This window comes from Entelurus aequoreus, linkage group LG14 (genome assembly GCF_033978785.1).
Source record: "Entelurus aequoreus isolate RoL-2023_Sb linkage group LG14, RoL_Eaeq_v1.1, whole genome shotgun sequence".
Classification (NCBI taxonomy): Eukaryota; Metazoa; Chordata; class Actinopteri; order Syngnathiformes; family Syngnathidae; genus Entelurus; species Entelurus aequoreus.
In genome coordinates, this window is record NC_084744.1 from 51,641,551 (window position 1) to 51,662,360 (window position 20,810).

The following is a 20,810-nucleotide window of genomic DNA, read 5'->3' on the forward strand; positions in this document are numbered from 1 at the left end:
TAAAGGCCTCATCTTTTTTTTAATTTTTTTTTTATAATGTCCTGCCCAGCTTCTCGGGCAAATCATATAGCAGATGTAGATGCCCATATCGGCTGTTCAGATTTACTTTACAAAAGAGAAGTGTAGGATACTTCTCTTGTTGCCTTACTTGTATTTTGACTTTATTAAATGTATTTATATTATCATTTGGTGCAACCGGGCCGGAGCAGGAGGGGATAGAAAGAGAGAAAAAGTAAGACAGAGGGGGGAATTGTGGGGACAAGAGGGGGATTAGACAGAGAGACAAAAACAACAACAGCAAACACAACAACAACAACAACAGAGCAACATCAGCAAATACGACATGTACAAATATGATGGTAAAAGTAATAGCAAATAAACAGTTAGCGAAAATTAAAAAAATAATACAGAAATGACAATGAGCATTATTACACTAAAAATGGAGCAATATGAATACCAATAGAAATAGTGCTATTGATAATAAACAATACCAGTACTTTACCTTTATTATCAACAATACAATTGTTCAAATGCAACAATACTTATACGTAATGATAACTTGAGATACGAAAGAATGCAGAAAAATGGAGGGGAAGAAAGAGAAGCAACCTTAACCTTGTAGATTGTTATAGTAACAATAGGTTAAGCTTTGTCAGTGTGCCATGTGTTATACCCAGTTTACCCTAGGGCAACAACGTTAATATATGTTTGATGAAACGTGATTATGTGCATGAGTGTATGTGTGCATATGTACTTGTATATGTACAGTATGTGTATGTGTGCTTGTACAGTGAATGTATATGTACAGTATGTGTATATGTGTGTACAGCGAATGTATATGTACAGTATGTGTATATGTGTGTTTGTACAGTGAATGTATTTGTACAGTATGTGTAAATGTGTGTTTGTACAGTGAATGTATATGTACAGTATATGTATGTGTGTGTTTGTACAGTGAATGTATATGTACAGTATGTGTATACAGTATGTTTGTATAATGAATGTGCGTGTGGATGTACGAACTTTGAGTGTGTAAATATGTACTGTATTTATTTGTATATGTATGTGGGAGCGTAGGTACCTGTGTATGTATGTGTGTGAGTATATGAGAATTTGCATGTACAATACATTTGACTCCCAGTGTGTGCGGGAGCCAGAGTACGGCCCCAGCCTCCCCGAGAACCCATCCCACAAACAGTAGGTGTGGTGCCCAGGGAACCAGGGGCCACCGCCCCCACGCAGCCAAGCCGGACAGCGACAGGAACCCCAGAGCCTGGCCCACCGTGCCGCCCACAAGGGCCAGCAGCAGTCCGCAGACAGACGCACCCGGCAGAGGACAAGGCACGAGAAAAACAGGGGGTAGCCAGACCCCAAGCCAGCGAGAGACCACACCCCACACGGACAGAAAGGCGGGACGCCCCGCCCGAGGGGCCCGGAGACCCCCCGCAACCGGACGGGAAGACCGCCCCCGCCCCACCGGCAACAGGGCCCCCACGAGCCCCACCCCACCACCGGAGAGCGCGGCGAGGCCAGCCCACGGCCCCCCCACCCAAGCCGGCCGCCACAGGACCACCCAGCACGGGGCCACAGGAACCACCCACCCCACCCGCAGGGACCCCAACGATGGAGATGGAACAACCAGCAACCGCCCCGCTGAGTCCCCCCCTGAGGTAGGGGAATAAATAAATAAAATAAATAAATACATAATAATAATAATAATAATAATATTAATAAAATATATTAAATAAAATAAAAAATAAATAAATAAATAAATAATTAAATCTATTTATATAAAAAAAAATAATAATAATAAAAAAAAAGAATTAAAAGAAGATCACAGACATGCTGACACACAAGGTCGCTACCCCAACAACTGGCCGACTCGCAGCACCTCGGAATACCCTGCAGCACCAAGCCACCACAGTAGACGCAGGGACCAGACCCAGCAGGCCCCAACCAAGACGGGCACCCGGAAGGGATGGACGGCGGGACCCAGGAGCTCCAGACACGCAGTCCGGATGCAGTAGCCTGAGGCGCCGACCCCCACCCGACAGGCAGGCCCAGAACGTACCCCCAGAAATATACATACATATATATATACATACACATAAACATACACATGTACACATACACACACATACACATGCATACACATACACATACACATATATATACATACATACATACATACATACACACACACACATACATACATACATACACACACACACATACACATACATATACACAGTTTGTCAGCCCCGACAACCACCACGCGCGCGCGCTGCCACCAGTCACAACATCAGCCACCCCCCTGCACCAGACCCAGCAGCCACGGGCGCCCACACCACAAACAAACGGCAGCAGAAACAGCAGCCACAACACCCCCAGACAGCCAGCACCACCCAATCAAATCAAAGCGATCAAAAAAAAAAACGCGACCGGCAACCACACGCCAACAGGATCACAGATACCAGCCAGCGCCAGCCCGCCAGCAAGCCCAAACGCCAACACGCAAACAAGAGACACCAACACCCCCCCCACCAAAAGACCCCACCACCCCAACCCAAACCCGCACAAACACACCACCGCCAAAACAACCGAGACACAGTATCCAGACCAGACACGGGCGCCGCGCCGCCACCACATCAAGTCGCCAACAGAGACCCCACAGCGCAAGGTCGGGCCACACGGGCACGGACCCCACCCAACAGGAAGCGAGACCCGCACGACGCCACACACAAATAAATAATAAGATTAAACAAAAATAACAATAATTAAAAAAAAAATAATAATAAAATGAAATACAAATTAAATTAAAAATAACAAATACAAATAATTAAATAAAATAAAGTAAGTAAATAATAAAAATTATTAAAAAAATAAATAAAATAAAAAATAAATAAATAAATATATATATATACATATATACATACATATACATACATATACACATACATACATACACACACACACATATATATATATATATATATATATATATATATATATATATATATATATATACATACACATATATACACATACATACACACATATATATACACATTAAAAATATAAATAAATAGTAGGCCTCATCTTTTCTCCTCCAAACATATTGCTGGGTATTGTGGCCAAACAGTTCCATTTTTGTTTCATCGGACCACAGAACTTTCCTGCAGAAGGTCTTATCTTTGTCCATGTGATCAGCAGCAAACTTTAGACGAGCCTTAAGGTGTCGCTTCTGGAGCAAGAGCTTCCTTCTTGCATGGTAGCCTCTCAATCCATGGCGATGCAAAACATGCTTGACTGTGGACACTGACACCTGTGTTCCAGCAGCTTCCAATTCATTGCAGACCTGCTTTTTGGTGGTTCTCGGTTGACTCTTGATCATCGTGACCAATTTTCTCTCAGCAGCAGGTGATAGCTTGCATTTTCTTCCTGATCGTGGCAGTGACAAAACTGTGCCATGCACTTTATACTTACGAACCATTGTCTGCACAGTTGCTCTTGGGACCTTAAGCTGCTTTGAAAGTGACTTTCCTTACTTGTTCAAGTCAATGATTCGTTTTTTTCAGATCTGTGCTGCGTTCCTTTGACTTTCCCATTGTCGCGTTTGTAACCGAGTCTAATGACTGCATCACATGAGCCCTACTTAAATGGGCTCAGACAAGTCAACAGGTGTCGTCAATCATAATCACTCACATGAAGTTATGAGGCCATGCCATGAAGCTAATTTGATTTGATTGTAACTTTTCTACATCACCAACATTGATAATGTATGTTGCTGTATGTATACTTTTCACCCAGCAGATTTGCTCACATTTTCAGGAGACCCATGATAAATTCATAAAAGAACCAAACCACGACTGTATAGAACCTGTACCCTGTTTTGAAAAAAGTTTCATTATGATTATTATACCAAATAATATATTGCGAGAATCGCGTTGAATCGATTCTGAATCGAATAATCACGCCAGGACTCAGAATCGGATCGAATCGTTAAGTGCCCAAGGATTCACACCCCTATTAAATAATTTTCATGGTTTGCATAAAAACCTGTGGCAATGATTTGGAAACATTGAGCCGTCATACACAACAGCATCATTTGCAATAATTGATTCATTGGAGGGATTCAAATATCGCCATGGACCCACCTGATATATGGAGGCCTCGCTGGAAGACCTCGTACATGGTCCTGGCGTCGTCGTGGTAATGAGTGAGCAGCTTGGAGGTGTCGCCCATCATTGACCTGCGACCCCCGTCTTCATGCTGACAACACAGGAGACAGCGAGGTTACTTGTACTTAACGCGCTGACTCGTCCAAAACCCTCCGAGACCTACCGGCACCTCCTCAGACTGGTGGAGGATGCTGCATGGCGGCTTGATGGGGCGGGGCCGGGTGGCCAGCCAGTAGGCCAGCACGGCGGCGAGAGCGCCGAGTCCCACCAGCGTGGAGGTGGGCAGCGAGCGGAAGAACTGGCCCAGCTCGTCCATCTCTGGTACCCTCAGGCTGCTCATCATCTCCTGGGCCTGCATCTTCTCCTTCAGCGTGGAACTCAGCTCTGCGGAGGACAAACATCAAGTTCCTGCTTTTTGTTTTCCTGGCCTCAAACTGAGCCCCCCCCCCCCCCATAGGAGCTTAATTTGGAGAGGCTTTTTTCTCCCTATGTTACTGTGGAGGGAGATGAGGCCAGCGCTGCCTGCAGGAGCAAAGGTCACCGCCTCTGTCCATGGTGCTGAGGACAGAGCACCATCAGACGGGGGCGTGGCAGTGCTGACGGCAAGACACAGCTGGCAGGCGATTAGATTTCACAGGTGGGACGTGTTAATCTAATCATCTGTTGTCTTCAACAGTAAGCAGCCGGGAGCAGGAGGAGAGAGAGGATACGGACGTGACTGAAAAGCCACGTTCTGCGGGAGAAAGACTTGGAGAAATCTATGCACATTAAAAACTTTGTTCAACTTTGCACGCCTGGCTCCTGTGAAGTGTCTGTCAGTGGGACCGCTAGGGAGCGACTTCCACAGTTACATTTTTATGGGGTGACCCATGATGCGTTCACTGTCTATTGACACAGGTCAGTGATAAGTTCAGTTCACTGTCTAACAAAAAATCCATAAATTGAGTGTTCAAAAAACAACCATTGTGTGAGTTTAGTTTCTAAAAAAAGCAACTTTGGGTTGCGTTCACTGTCTAACAAAGAAGCAGCATAGTGTTGCCTTCAATGTCAATGAAATAGCATCAAGTTGAGTGTAACGTTTAATGTCCATTGTGTTGCGTTCAGTGTCTACGGTGGAATATTGTTTTGCATTCAGTGTCCAACAACTAAACATCAAATTGCGTTTAGGGGTTAAGAAAGAAACATCGTGTTGCTTGTAGTGTCTAAGAAAGAAACATGTTGCTTTTAGTGTCTAAGAAAAAAATATGTTGTATTTAGTGTCTAAGGAAGAAACATCATGTTGCTTTTAGTGTCTAAGGAAGAAACATCATGTTGTGTTTAGTGTCCAAGTAAGAAACATAATGTTGTATTTAGTGTCTAAGAGAGAAACATGTTGCATTGTGTGTCTAAGAAAGAAACATGTTGCATTGTGTGTCTAAGAAAGAAACATGTTGCATTGTGTGTCTAAGAAAGAAACATGTTGCATTGTGTGTCTAAGAAAGAAACATCATGTTGCTTTTAATGTCTAAGGAAGAAACATCATGTTGTGTTTCGTGTGTAAGGAAGAAACATAATGTTATGTTTGGTGTCCAAGGAAGACACATAATGTTGTGTTTAGTGTCTAAGGAAGAAACATCATGTTGTGTTTAGTGTCTAAGGAAGAAACATAATGTTATGTTTAGTGTCCAAGGAAGAAACATAATATTGTGTTTAGTGTCTAAGAGAGAAACATGTTGCATTTAGTGTCTAAGAAAGAAACATGTTGCATTGTGTGTATAAGAAAGAAACATCATGTTGCTTTTAATGTCTAAGGAAGAAACATAATGTTATGTTTGGTGTCCAAGGAAGAAACATAATGTTGTGTTTAGTGTCTAAGAGAGAAACATGTTGCATTTAGTGTCTAAGAAAGAAACATGTTGCATTGTGTGTCTAAGAAAGAAACATGTTGCATTGTGTGTCTAAGAAAGAAACATCATGTTGCGTTAAGTATCTAAGAAAGACACATCATGTTGCGTTCAGTATCAAAGAAGGAAACATAACGTTGCGTTAAGTGTGTAACAAATAAATGTCATGTTGCATTCAGTGTCAAAGAATGAAACACCATGTTGTATTTAGTGTCTGAGAAAGAAACAACGTTGTGTTTAGTGTCGAAAGAAGAAACATCATGTTGCGTTCAGTGTCAAAGAAAGAAACATAATGTTGCATTTAGTGTCTAACAAAGAAACGTCATGTTGCTTTTAGTGTCTAAGAAAGAAACATGTTGCATTTAGTGTCTAAGGAAGAAACATCATGTTGGGTTTAGTGTCTAGGGAAAAAAACATGTTGCGTTTAGTGTCTTAGAAAGAAATGTCATGTTGCATTCAGAGTCTAAGAAAGAAACATGTTGCATTTAGTGTCTAAGAAAGAAACATCATGTTGCATTTAAGGTCTAAGTAAGAAACATTGTACTGCGTTTAGTGTCTAAGAAAGAAACGTTGCATTCTGTGCCTAAGAAAGAAACATTATGATGTGTTTAGAGTCTAAGAAAGAAACATTATGTTGCATTTAAGGTCTAAGTAAGAAGCATTATGTTGCGTTTAGCGTCTAAGAAAGAAACATGTTGCATTCTGTGCCGAAGAAAGAAACATTATGATGCATTTAGTGTCTAAGAAAGAAACATCATGTTGCATTTAAGGTCTAAGTAAGGAACATCATGTTGCATTTAAGGTCTAAGTAAGAAACAATATGTTGCGTTTAGCGTCTAAGAAAGAAACATGTTGCATTCTGTGCTGAAGAAAGAAACATCATGGTGCGTTTAGTGTCTAAGAAAGACACATCATGTTGCAATCAGTGTCAAAGAATGAAACACCATGTTGTATTTAGTGTCTGAGAAAGAAACAATGTTGTGTTTAGTGCCTAAAGAAGAAACATCATGTTGCGTTCAGTGTCCAAGAAAGAAACATGATGTTGCATTTAGTGTCCAACAAAGAAACGTCATGTTGCTTTTAGTGTCTAAGAAAAAAACATGTTGCATTTAGTGTCTAAGGAAGAAACATCATGTTGTGTTTAGTGTCTAGGGAAAAAAACATGTTGCGTTTAGTGTCTTAGAAAGAAACATTATGTTGTATTCAGAGTCTAAGGAAGAAACATGTTGCGTTTAGTATCTAAGAAAGAAACATCATGTTGCATTTAAGGTCTAAGTAAGAAACATTATGTTGCGTTTAGCGTCTAAGAAAGAAACATGTTGCATTCTGTGCCGAAGAAAGAAACATTATGATGCGTTTAGTGTCTAAGAAAGACACATCATGTTGCATTTAAGGTCTAAGTAAGAAACATTATGTTGCGTTTAGTGTCTAAGAAAGACACATCATGTTGCAATCAGTGTCAAAGAAGGAAACATAACGTTGCGTTTAGTGTGTAACAAATAAATGTCATGTTGCATTTAGTGTCCAACAAAGAAACGTCATGTTGCTTTTAGTGTCTAAGAAAAAAACATGTTGCATTTAGTGTCTAAGGAAGAAACATCATGTTGTGTTTAGTGTCTAGGGAAAAAAACATGTTGCGTTTAGTGTCTTAGAAAGAAACATTATGTTGTATTCAGAGTCTAAGGAAGAAACATGTTGCGTTTAGTGTCTAAGAAAGAATCATCATGTTGCATTTAAGGTCTAAGTAAGAAACATTATGTTGCGCTTAGCGTCTAAGAAAGAAACATGTTGCATTCTGTGCCTAAGAAAGAAACATCATGATGCATTTAGTGTCTAAGAAAGACACATGATGCATTTAAGTTCTAAGTAAGAAACATTATGTTGCGTTTAGCGTCTAAGAAAGAAACATATTGCATTCTGTGCCGAAGAAAGAAAGATCATGATGCGTTTAGTGTCTAAGAAAGACACATCATGTTGCAATCAGTGTCTATCTGTGATTATGTGTTGCGTTCAATGTCCAAGGAAATAGCCATGTGATGTGTCCAGTGTCCATCTCGGAGCATAGCATTGCATACAGTGTCCAAGGAAAAAACAATGTTCTGCTTTATGAGTCTATCATAGAGCACTGTGTTGTGTTCAGAGTCCAAAGAAATAGCAATGTGCTTGATTCAGTGTCTATTTCGAAGCATTGTGTTGCATTCAGTGTCTAGCTGTAAGCATTGTTTTGCATTCTGTGTCCAAGGAAATAGCAATGTGCTGCATTCGGTGTCTATCTTGGAGCATTGTGTGCGTTCAGTTTCCACAGAAATAGTCATGTGCTGCGTTCATTATCTACCTTGGAGCATTGTGCTGCGTTCAGTGTCCAAGGAAATATATGCTACGTTCAGTGTCTATCTTGGAGCATTGTGTGCGTTCAGTGTCCAAGGAAATAACAATGTGCTGCGTTCAGGGTCTATCTCGGTGCATTGAGTTGCGTTCAGTGTCTAAGGCGATAGTAATGTGCTGCATTCGGTGTCTATCTCGGAGCATTGTGTTGCGCTCAGTGTCCATGGAAATATATGCTGCAATCAGTGTCTATCTTGGAGCACTGTGTTGCGTTCAGTGTGTAAGGAAATAGCAATATGCTGCGTTCAGTGTCTATTTCGAAGCATTGTGTTGTATTTGGTGTCTATCTCGGAGCATTGTGTTGCGTTCAGTGTCTATTATGGAGCATTGAGTTGTGTTTAGTTTCAAAAGAAATAGCTATGTGATGCGTTCAGTATCTATCTTGGAGCATTGCGTTGCGTTCAGTGTCCAAGGAAATATATGCTACGTTCAGTGTCTATCTTGGAGCATTGTGTTGCGTTCAGTGTCCAAGGAAATATATGCTACGTTCAGTGTCTATCTTGGAGCATTGTGTGCGTTCAGTGTCCAAGGAAATAGCAATTTGCTGCATTCAGGGTCTGTCTAAGACAATAGTAATGTGCTGCATTCGGTGTCTATGTCGGAGCATTGTGTTGCGTTCAGTGTCCATGGAAATATTTGCTGCGTTCAGTGTCCATCTTGGAGCACTGTGTTGCGTTCAGTGTGTAAGGAAATAGCAATGTGCTGCGTTCAGTGTCTATTTCGAAGCATTTAGTTGTGTTTAGTGTCCAGGGAAATAGCCATGTGATGCGTTCAGCATCGTGGAGCACTGTGTTGCGTTCAGTGTCTAAGAAAATAGCAACGTGCTGCGTTTGGAGTCTACATCAGAGCATTGTGTTGCGTTCAGTGTCCAAGAAAATAGCAATATGCTGCATTCAGTGTCTATCTTGGAGCATTGTGTTGCATTCAGTGTCCAACGGGAAAAATATGCTGCGTTCAGTGTCTATCTTGGAGCACTGTGTTGCGTTCAGTGTCCAAGGAAATATCAATGTGCTGCGTTCATTGTCTATTTCGAAGCATTGCGTTGTATTCGGTGTCTGTCTCGGAACATTGTGTTGCGTTCAGTGTCTATTATGGAGCATTTAGTTGTAATTAGTGTCCAAGGAAATAGCCATGTGATGCGTTCAGCATCTTGGAGCACTGTGTTGCGTTCAGTGTCTAAGAAAATAGCAACGTGCTGCGTTCGGAGTCTACATCAGAGCATTGTGTTGCGTTCAGTGTCCAAGAAAATAGCAATATGCTGCATTCAGTGTCTATCTTGGAGCATTGTGTTGCGTTCAGTGTCCAACGGGAAACATATGCTGCGTTCAGTGTCTATCTTGGAGCACTGTGTTGCGTTCAGTGTCCAAGGAAATATCAATGTGCTGCGTTCATTGTCTATATCGAAGCATTGTGTTGTATTCGGTGTCTGTCTCGGAACATTGTGTTGCGTTCAGTGTCTATTATGGAGCATTTAGTTGTAATTAGTGTCCAAGGAAATAGCCATGTGATGCGTTCAGCATCTTGGAGCACTGTGTTGCGTTCAGTGTCTAAGAAAATAGTAACGTGCTGCGTTCGGAGTCTACATCAGAGCATTGTGTTGCGTTCAGTGTCCAAGAAAATAGCAATATGCTGCATTCAGTGTCTATCTTGGAGCATTGTGTTGCGTTCAGTGTCCAACGGGAAACATATGCTGCGTTCAGTGTCTATCTTGGAGCACTGTGTTGCGTTCAGTGTCCAAGGAAATATCAATGTGCTGCGTTCATTGTCTATTTCAAAGCATTGCGTTGTATTCGGTGTCTGTCTCGGAACATTGTGTTGCGTTCAGTGTCTATTATGGAGCATTTAGTTGTGTTTAGTGTCCAAGGAAATAGCTATGTGATGCGTTCAGCATCTTGGAGCATTGTGTTGCGTTCAGTGTCTAAGAAAATAGCAACGTGCTGCGTTCGGAGTCTACATCAGAGCATTGAGTGTCCAAGAAAATAGCTATGTACTGCATTCAGCGTCTATCTTGGAGCATTGTGTTGCGTTCAGTGTCCATGGAAATATATGCTGCGTTCAGTGTCTATCTTGGAGCACTGTGTTGCGTTCAGTGTCCAAGGAAATAGAAAGTGCTGCGTTCAGTGTCTATTATGGAGTATTTAGTTGTGTTCAGTGTCTATCTCAAGGCATTGTGTTGTGTTCAGTGTTTGAGGAAGTAGCATGGTGTTGCGTTCATTGTCCAACAAAAAGTAGTGTACAAGAAAGACATTTTTGTCCTGTAGTAACTGAAATAAAAAAAGGGTCCTCCAGGGGACACAAGTTTCTTCCAGGAGGTGAAAGTTTGTTGCTGCAGCTGGTGGGACAGAGAGGAGACACGCAGTCAGCGTTAAAAAAACAAAAGTGAGGTCTCTGAGTTTTCTGCTTTAATGTCCATCAATGGATTATGACCGCCATCGTACGTTATTTTATTTTCTTGCTTCCGAGTACGCCACTTTTAGGTTTCAATTAGCTTGGAAGTATGGAAATAAGGCCAGGATTTTTTTTGTATTATTATTAAAAAGTCATATATAATATATGACCACAAATAATACAAATAATAATTAGCTCTAATTAGGTCTAAATATAAAAAATAATCAATAGTATAAAAAAACCTTAGTATATGCAAAGAGACCATTTTTTTCAGGGCCGATACTGATACCGGTTATTAGTAGTCAAGGAGGCCGATAAGGGATATTTGGAGCCGATATTTATTTGCAGTACAAGTTATTTAAACATGAATATTCTTCGTTAATAAATAGCTCGTTAATAAATAGCTGGACAATGCTTTAAGGTGTTTTTTTAACATTATTTTTTAGGAGACGTGGGACCTGTAGCGACTAGTGTTGTCCCGATACCAATATTTCGATACTTTTCGGTACTTTGATACTTTTCTAAATGAAGGGCACCACAAAAAATGTCATTATTGGCTTTATTTTACGGTCCATTAAACATATGTTTCTTATTGCAAGTTTGTCCTTAAATAAAATAGTGAACAATAGACAACTTTTCTTTTAGTAGTAAGTAAACAAACAAAGGCTCTTAATTAGTCTGCTGACATATGCAGTAACATATTGTGTCATTTATCATTCTGTTATTTTGTCAACATCATTAAGGACAAGTGGTAGAAAATGAATGATTAATCCACTTGTTCATTTACTGTTAATATCTGCTGACTTTCTCTTTTAACATGTTCTATCTACACTTGTTAAAATGTAATAATCACTTATTCTTCTGTTGTTTGGATGCTTTACATTAGTTTTGGATGATACCACAAATTTAGGTATCGATTCGATACCAAGTAGTTACAGGATCATACATTGGTCATGTTCAAAGTCCTCATGTGTCCAGGGACGTATTTCCTGAGTTTATAAACATAATATGAATTTTTTAAAAAGGAAAAAAAGATTTTGTGACAATAAAAAAATATCGATGTAATCATAGTAGTATCGACTAGATACGCTCCTGAGCTTGGTATCATTACAGTGGATGTTAGGTGTAGATCCACCAATGGCGTTTGTTTACATTGTGATGCCGGTGAGATACGGTGTGTAGTGAAGCATGTTTAGCTATTCCTCGTCCTGCAGTGATAATGCTACTTGTAAGAAACTTACTTTATTTGTCGCCATGGAGGCGAGGATTAGTGATTTAGAAGTAGCTACCTTTATTACGTGTGTCTAAGAGGAGCATCAACATTTCAAAATATAGAAAATCTCCTGGGAAAATTGGTAAAAATATGGCATTTCTCTACATCAGAATACCTCACCATCTACTTAATTTTATACAATTTTATAACAGTTTATGGATTTAATACATTGTAAGGTTTCCTCGTGAGGAACCCTGAAATATTGTGAACATTTAAATAAAAACTATTCTCGGATCCTTCACGTAGATTATAGTTGAGACATTTTTCCAGCTGGATGACATCATTTCTTCCTGAATATTACAGAAAGTATGAGAATGTGTGAGCTGCTGCCTGTTCTTCTATAAATACTAAATGTAGTATTTAAAAGAGAGCAGGCAGCAGCTCACTTCTGTTGTGAAAAACAAAACAAAAAAAAGGTTGATAGCGATAAAAAAGGGTCGATACGTATATACGCCAATAATCAGCAATGATAAGGGTGAGAAAATATTCTAAATGACTAAAAATGACAAATAAATTCAAGTTAGAATGATTGTTTTGGGTAAAATGAAAACTTCACATTTGCTTTGCAGAACATTTGCTCGAACACTCAAGTGGCTCGACAGACGTTGACTTTCTATTGAGCTGGGATGAACGAGGCCGCGGTCGTGGATAAGCCCCGCCCCATCAGGCCATGACGGAGGCTGTCGCCAGTGATTAGCTAGCAGCTTGAAAATACCAAAGCTTATTATCCCTGGGAAGGAGGTTAATGAAGGGCCAACGAGGATCTCTTCTTCTCACTCTCTTATCTCCACGCCGTGCACAGATGTCTCGCTTTAAAGCGACCTCGTGACATCATCGGCGCCATCAACGCATCACTAGGATAGGGTTGAAACAGGGACACTGAAAAATCTTTCATAGGTTTGAATTTTTTTTTTTATAATAAATAGTTTTTACATTCATTTTATATTTAATTAGGTCCATAACGCGCATGAAAATCGATTGATAAATAGACAATTTATGATTTATTTAATAAACAACACATTGAATGGCAATGTCTGAAATGGGAAAATTGCCCCCACCAAGATGGCCGCCACGATGCTTAGCATGGCTGCTACATGCATCTACTTACTGTATATCCATGTACACGACACTGTTTCCATCAATATAAGTATGACGGCTAAACAGGAAGTAGAAGATGACTTAGCTTCGCACACTTTGCAGCGATTAGCGTGTGCTTGCTAACAGCGAGATTAAGACCTGGAAGCGTGCGAGGTGTGGCCGGCCCCTCCCCCGGCATCCTCAACACGGCTGAGTGACACACACACACACACACACACACACACACACACACACACACACACACACTGGTGATGGTGGCGCAGTGACACATGATGTTCCTTAACATAACTTGCTGAGCATAATAAACAAACCATACCATATACCGTATTGTACCATATACCATACCACACCAGACCATTCCAAATATCATACCAAACCATACCATATACCGTATTATACCATATACCATACCACACCAGACACCATACCATTCCAAATATCATACCAAACCATACCATATACCGTGTTATACCATACATCGCCAGACACCATTACATTTCAAATATCATACCAAATCATACCATATACCGTATTATACCATATACCGTACCACACCAGACACCATACCATTCCAAATATACCAAACCATACCATATACCATATACCATACCACACCAGACACCATACCATTCCAAATACCATACCAAACCATACCATATACCGTATTATACCATACATCTCAGTGGCCTAGTGGTTAGAGTGTCCGCCCTGAGATCAGTAGGTTGGAGTTCAAATCCCAGCCGAGTCATACCAAAGACTATAAAAATGGGACCCATAACCTCCCTGCTTGGCACTCAGCAACAAAGGGTTGGAGTTGGGGGTTAAATCACCAAAATGATTCCTGGGCGCGGCGCCGCTGCTGCCCACTGCTCCCCAAGGGGATGGGACAAATGCAGAGGACAAATTTCACCACATCTAGTGTGTGTGTGACAATCATTGGTACTTTAATCTTTAATCTTTAATACCATACCACACCAGACACCATACCATTCCAAATATCATACCAAATCATACCATGTACCGTATTATACCATATACCATACCACACCAGACACCATACCATTCCAAATATCATACCAAACCATACCATACACCGTATTATAACATATACCATACCACACCAGACACCATACCATTCCAAATATCATACCAAACCATACCATATACTGTATTGTACCATATACCATACCACACCAGACACCATACCATTCCAAATATCACACCAAACCATGCCATATTATACCATACCATATAATACCAAACCATACCATATACCTTATTACACCATATACCATACCACACCAGACACCATACCATTCCAAATATCATACCAAACCATACCATATACCGTATTATACATATACCATACCACACCAGACACAATACCATTCCAAATATCATACCAAACCATACCAGACACCATACCATTCACCATCCAAAATCGCTGCTGTTGTGTCCTTGGGCGGGACACTTCACCCTTTGCCCCCGGTGCCATTCACACCGGTGAATTGAATGATGAATGATAGGTGGTGGTCGGAGGGGCCGTAGGCGCAAACTGGCAGCCTCGCTTCCGTCAGTCTACCCAAGGGCAGCTGTGGCTACGAAAGTAGCTTACCACCACCAGGTGTGAATGAACGATGGGTTCCCATTTCTCGGTGAGCGCTTTGAGTATCTAATAATAGAAAAGCGCAATATAAAATCTAATCCATTATTATTATTATTATTATATTTGAAAGCAAAATGTTTATATTTATTATATTTTTCTTATTTTCCATAGGTCATAAAAAATATCAATATTTATCCATATAGACCGATATGAAACACTTATATCGTGATACATTTTTCAGTCGTATCGTACCATAAACCATACCAAACCATATATTGTAATATATACACTATACCAATCCATACTATACCAAACAATGTAGTGTACCATATACCATACCAAACCATACTCTGTACCATATACTATACTAATCCATACTATACCAAACAATGTAGTGTACCATATACCATACCAAACCATACTCTGTACCATATACTATACTAATCCATACTATACCAAACAATGTAGGGTACCATATACCATACCAGACCATACTCTGTACCATATACTATACTAATCCATACCATACCAAACCATTTAGTGTACTTTTTACAATATCAAACCATATACTGTAAAATATACAATACTAATCCATACTATACCAAACCATGTAGTGTACCATATACTATATCAAACCATATAGTGTACCATACACCATACCAAACCATATACTGTACCATATACTACACTAATCCATTCTATACCAAACCATGTAGTGTACCATGTACTATACTAATCCATACTATACCAAACCATGTAATGTACTTTTTACAATATCAAACCATATACTGTACCATATACTATACTAATCCATACTATACCAAACCATATAGTGTACCACGTACAATATCCAACCATATAGTATACCATATACCATGCCAAAACTTAAACCATACCAAACCATATGCTGTGCCATATATTATACAAACCAACTGGTGTACCATGTACAACATTTTGTATCATATACCATCCCAAACCATATTGTGTACCATAGACTATATACTGTATCATGTACAATTCCAAACCATACCGTTATCATATATTTTATACTGTTTCAAATACCATACCAAACCATATAGTGTACCATATACTTTATACTGTATCATTTACCATGCCAAATCATATAGTGTACCATACACCGTATACTGTATCATATATTATACCAAACCATATAGTGTACCATATAGTATATACTGTATCATATACCATACCAAACCATCTCGTGTAGTGTATACTATATACTGTATCATATACCATACCAAACCATGTATTGTAACATATACTGTATCATATACCGTACCAAGCTATATAGTGTACAATATACTGTATAATATACCATTCCAAACCATTCACCATATACTGTATCATATACTATACCAAGCCATATAGTGTACCATCTAGTACATATTGTATCATATACCATACCAAACCATATATTGTACCATATACTGTATCATATACCATACAAAGCCATATAGTGTACCATACGCCATAAACTGTATCATATACTATACCAAGCCATATAGTGTACCATATATTATATACTGTGTCATATACCATACCAAACCATCTTGTGTAGCGTATACTATATACTGTATCATATACTATACCAAGCCATATAGTGTACCATATAATATATACTGTATCATATACCATACCAAACCATATCGTGTAGCGTATACTATATACCACCTGAGGTTAACAATGAGACTAAAATTTCCCGGTCAGCCTAAACACACCACAGAGGAACAAAAAGCTGACTCTGCATTTACGCTGCAACCATTACACTCTGCCACAAAGTGATGAAGAGGAGGACACACTCCAAGCTGAAACAGCAACAGAGCACTTAAGATTCCAGTAGAACAACTGACGAGACATTCTAGAACGTGTTAGGGGGGAAAAAAGAACCACACACACACACACACACACACACACACACACACACACACACACACACACACACACACACACACACACACATGCACAGACGCACTGACTGACCACTTAATTAAGTACACCATCAGAAAGGAGGGAATACTCATTAAAGTCAGCCTTGTTATTTTTCAACCAATGGCTGTGAAGTCCATAATGTATTAAATTGAACATGTCGTATAATTCACAGTATTAAAAGTATAAGTTACAGTATTAGTAGTATAAGTTACAATATTAGACGTATGAGTTACAGTAGTAGAAGTATATGTTTACACGTTGTACTCGGGTTTACTCTGCACTAATTAACATCAATTATTAACCACCATGACAGGTGTGTTTTAACTGCTTTTATTCTTCTTTAAAACACTCTTATTTTTACTATTATCATATTCAGTGTTAGGAGTGCACAAAAAAAAAAATCGATTCACATCCCAACTGCAATTGTTAGTCATCACAATTCTAAATTGATTCATAATTTGAAAAAGGTGTGTGTGTGTGTGTATATATATATATATATATATATGTATATATATATATATATGTAATTTTTGAGCAATGACAGTAAAAAAAATAAAAATAGACTATATATATATATATATATATATATATATATATATATATATATATATATATATATATACACACACACATATATATATATACACATAGTACATACATATATATATATATAAAAAAATAAAAAAATATTTTTTTCTACTGTCATTGCTCAAAAATAATATATACATATATATATATACATATATATATATTATTTTGAGCAACGACAGTAAAAAAAGAAAAATAGACATATGTATGTATATATATATGTATACATTCACACATATATATGTATATATACAAATATATGTATGTCTCTTTTTCTTTTTATATATAGTTAGATGTAAGCACAAGTTAACACTTGCAGGGCATTACTGCCTGACGCACCTCCGACAGTGCCATGTGGTGCTGGCTGCAGGGTCGTCAGCCGGGAGCCACCCTTCACAGATGTTTCGCTCCTTTAATCCCGGAACATCTCTGGGTGGTGGAGCAGCGACAGGGACGTCTCCCTGCCACCCCCTGCAGCCAGCTGGAGGATCCATAGTGTACCCACATTCTAACCCCGGTGTTATTGCTGTTGTGTATATGGAATGAGTCCCAAGGGACTATGCATGGCAGGGACGTCCATCTCCCTGAGTCAAGCGTGGGCCTGACCGCATACCATAACATGGCAGCAGGGAAGCCTCCCTACTGCCCCTTGTCTACACGCCTTGCTTTCCCCACGCCTTGTCGTTTCTTCTGAGCCACAACCAGAAGCTCCCCTGTTCTGCCTCCTCTGCCAGGGACATATATAGTTATATGTATATATACATTTATATATATACACACAAATACATATATATATATACATATATATATATATATATATATATATATATATATATATATATATATATATATATATATATATATATATATATATATATATATATATATAAATATATATATATATACACACACATATATATATACACACATATATATATATATATATATATGTGTATACAAGTCTATTTTTCTTGTTATTACTGTCATTGCTCAAAAATAATAATGACTCAAAATAAATGTTGTTATAAATTATTGACCTATTTCAGGCATACATCACATTAAATATTGCATATTTTGCATTTTTGCCATAAAAACGGGGGTTTCTCTAACAAAAAAGCAATAAAAAAATACAAATGTAAACTTTATATCGACAGACAGATATGAAGTTGATCCACATATTTAAGTGTTGGAAAAAGAAAATGATCTGCCTTATTTTTTACGTTTTTATGACTGAGTCCCCCCCCAAGGACCATACTTGAGGGGAGCCATATATGTTAGAAAAAATAACATCTATATATTGTATTGGTTTTGAAAATAAAAAATATCAAAATGTATACGCTTTAATTTTTCAGTCTGCAGTGGGGGAAAAAAAAAAAGCAAAGATGAAAAAACATTCATTGGAAATTGTGCAGGTGTACCTAATACTGTGGCCTGCAAGATGACGGAGGTCAATGACCGACAACCTCCCACCACCGCCATGCTGCTCTCATTTCAGCACCTCGCTGGTGGACAGCTCCGTCCAATCAGCTGCCGCGTTTTCGTCTACGTCATCATCCCCGCTCCCCCCCCCCCCCCCCTCTCTTTTTAGCTCCATCCATGAGACATGGCGGAGGACACACATTAGAGGACAAGAAAAGACACGCCAAATAACGCGTGGAAAACAATAGTGGACGTCTGAGTAAAAAGGGCGGGGAATCGGGGGAAAATACCCGTATGTTTCCTTTAGTCACGTGTGCCCTGCCGCACAAAGTCATACATTCTCCATCTTCATTTAAAAACGAAATAACCCCGATGCGCTCTTTTTGACGTCATTTGACGTCACGTTAAAAAGGCGCTGCATTGACACGTGCACGCGCACCGTGCACGCCCCGGTCGTTATATATCGCCCTTCGTGCACGCCCGTGGGGAGGGCGGGGGGGGGGGGGGGGGACACCCACGCAAGTCCACGCAAAAAAATGCAGCACGGGTGGGAGAAGAGGACAGAAACGCCGGTATAGCGAACGAGGCGCGCGGCCTTGTCGTGCAAGAGAACAGGTGCGTCACGCGTGCACGCGGACAACCTGCATCCGTTCAGGTGCAAAGAATAATCATTTAAAAAAAAAAAAAAAAAGTGTGAAATAATTCCACTCACCCAAAAGGATCCACAGCGAGCAGGACACCAGCACGAAGGCGAGCATGTCTGTCTCATGCGGACGCGCTGATGTCCCCCAGCCGGGCACACGATCAGGACCGCAGCGGGGACTGCTGCAGAGACACCGGCAAGCTGGATTAACACCGGAGGGGAGGGGAGCGGGGGAGAGGGGGGAAGGGGGATGGTGGGAGGACAGAAAAAGAAGAAGAAGAAGAAGAAGAAGAAAACGAAGAAGAAGAAGACTTTAAAAAATGCAACATTTACAATTAAAATAAACCCCCCTTCTAAGTCCCCTCCCGTGACCTACAACGTGTAAAAATAAAAACAATGATGAAGGTGGTAAATGTGAAATAATAATTGTGCTGTAAAAAATGTAAATAATAGATGGGCGGATGTGGTCATTTCAAGAGCATGCGCGCTGACATGGGGCAATATTGCGTCACGGTGACGTGGTGGCGTCTAAGCCACGCCCCACTGAACGCAAGTAACCTCCGGGAGGGAGAAGCGCAAGTGAGCGAAAAAAGGGGAAGTCATATTAAGTCGTCATATTCATCTTCAGTCACAATACATTTATATATATATATATATATATATATATATATATATATATATATATATATATATATATATATATATATATATATATATATATATATATGTATGTATGTATGTATATATATATATATATATATATATATATATATATATATATATATATATATATACATATATATATATATATATATGTATGTACACACACATATATATGTATATATATACACATATATATATACATCCATCTATCTATATATATATGTATATACATATATACACATATACATACATATATACATATAGGCATATATATATACAGTAAATACATACATATATATATATACACATATATATACACATATTATATATATGTACATACATATATATATAGATATATATACACATATACATATAGATATATATACAAATATATATACATATATATATGTATACACATATGTACACATATACATACATATATACATATATATACTGTATATGTATACACATATGTACACATATACATACATATATACATATATATATATATATATATATATATATATATATATATATATATATATATATATACATGTATACACACATATATATATATATACATACATATATATACATACATATATATGCATATATACATATGCATATACATATATATATACATATAAACATATATATATATACATACACACATATATATATATATACATATATATACATATATACACATATATATACATATATACGTACATAT

General features: G+C 38.8%; 1 protein-coding gene across 1 annotated transcript in view; it reads right to left on the reverse strand.

Annotated features, from left to right (window-relative positions):
• The window catches only part of acsl6 (acyl-CoA synthetase long chain family member 6), an 89,948-nt gene extending 70,333 nt beyond the window's left edge, over nt 1–19,615 (reverse strand). Inside the window, exons 1-3 of the mRNA XM_062070157.1 lie at nt 19,484–19,615; nt 4,345–4,565; nt 4,158–4,272 (exon numbers count right to left, since the gene is read on the reverse strand). Coding sequence (XP_061926141.1) covers nt 4,158–4,272; nt 4,345–4,565; nt 19,484–19,529 — 382 coding nt within the window. The 5' untranslated portion in view covers nt 19,530–19,615. The remainder of the gene's footprint in view (nt 1–4,157; nt 4,273–4,344; nt 4,566–19,483) is intronic.
• Nucleotides 19,616–20,810: the final 1,195 nt, after the last annotated feature.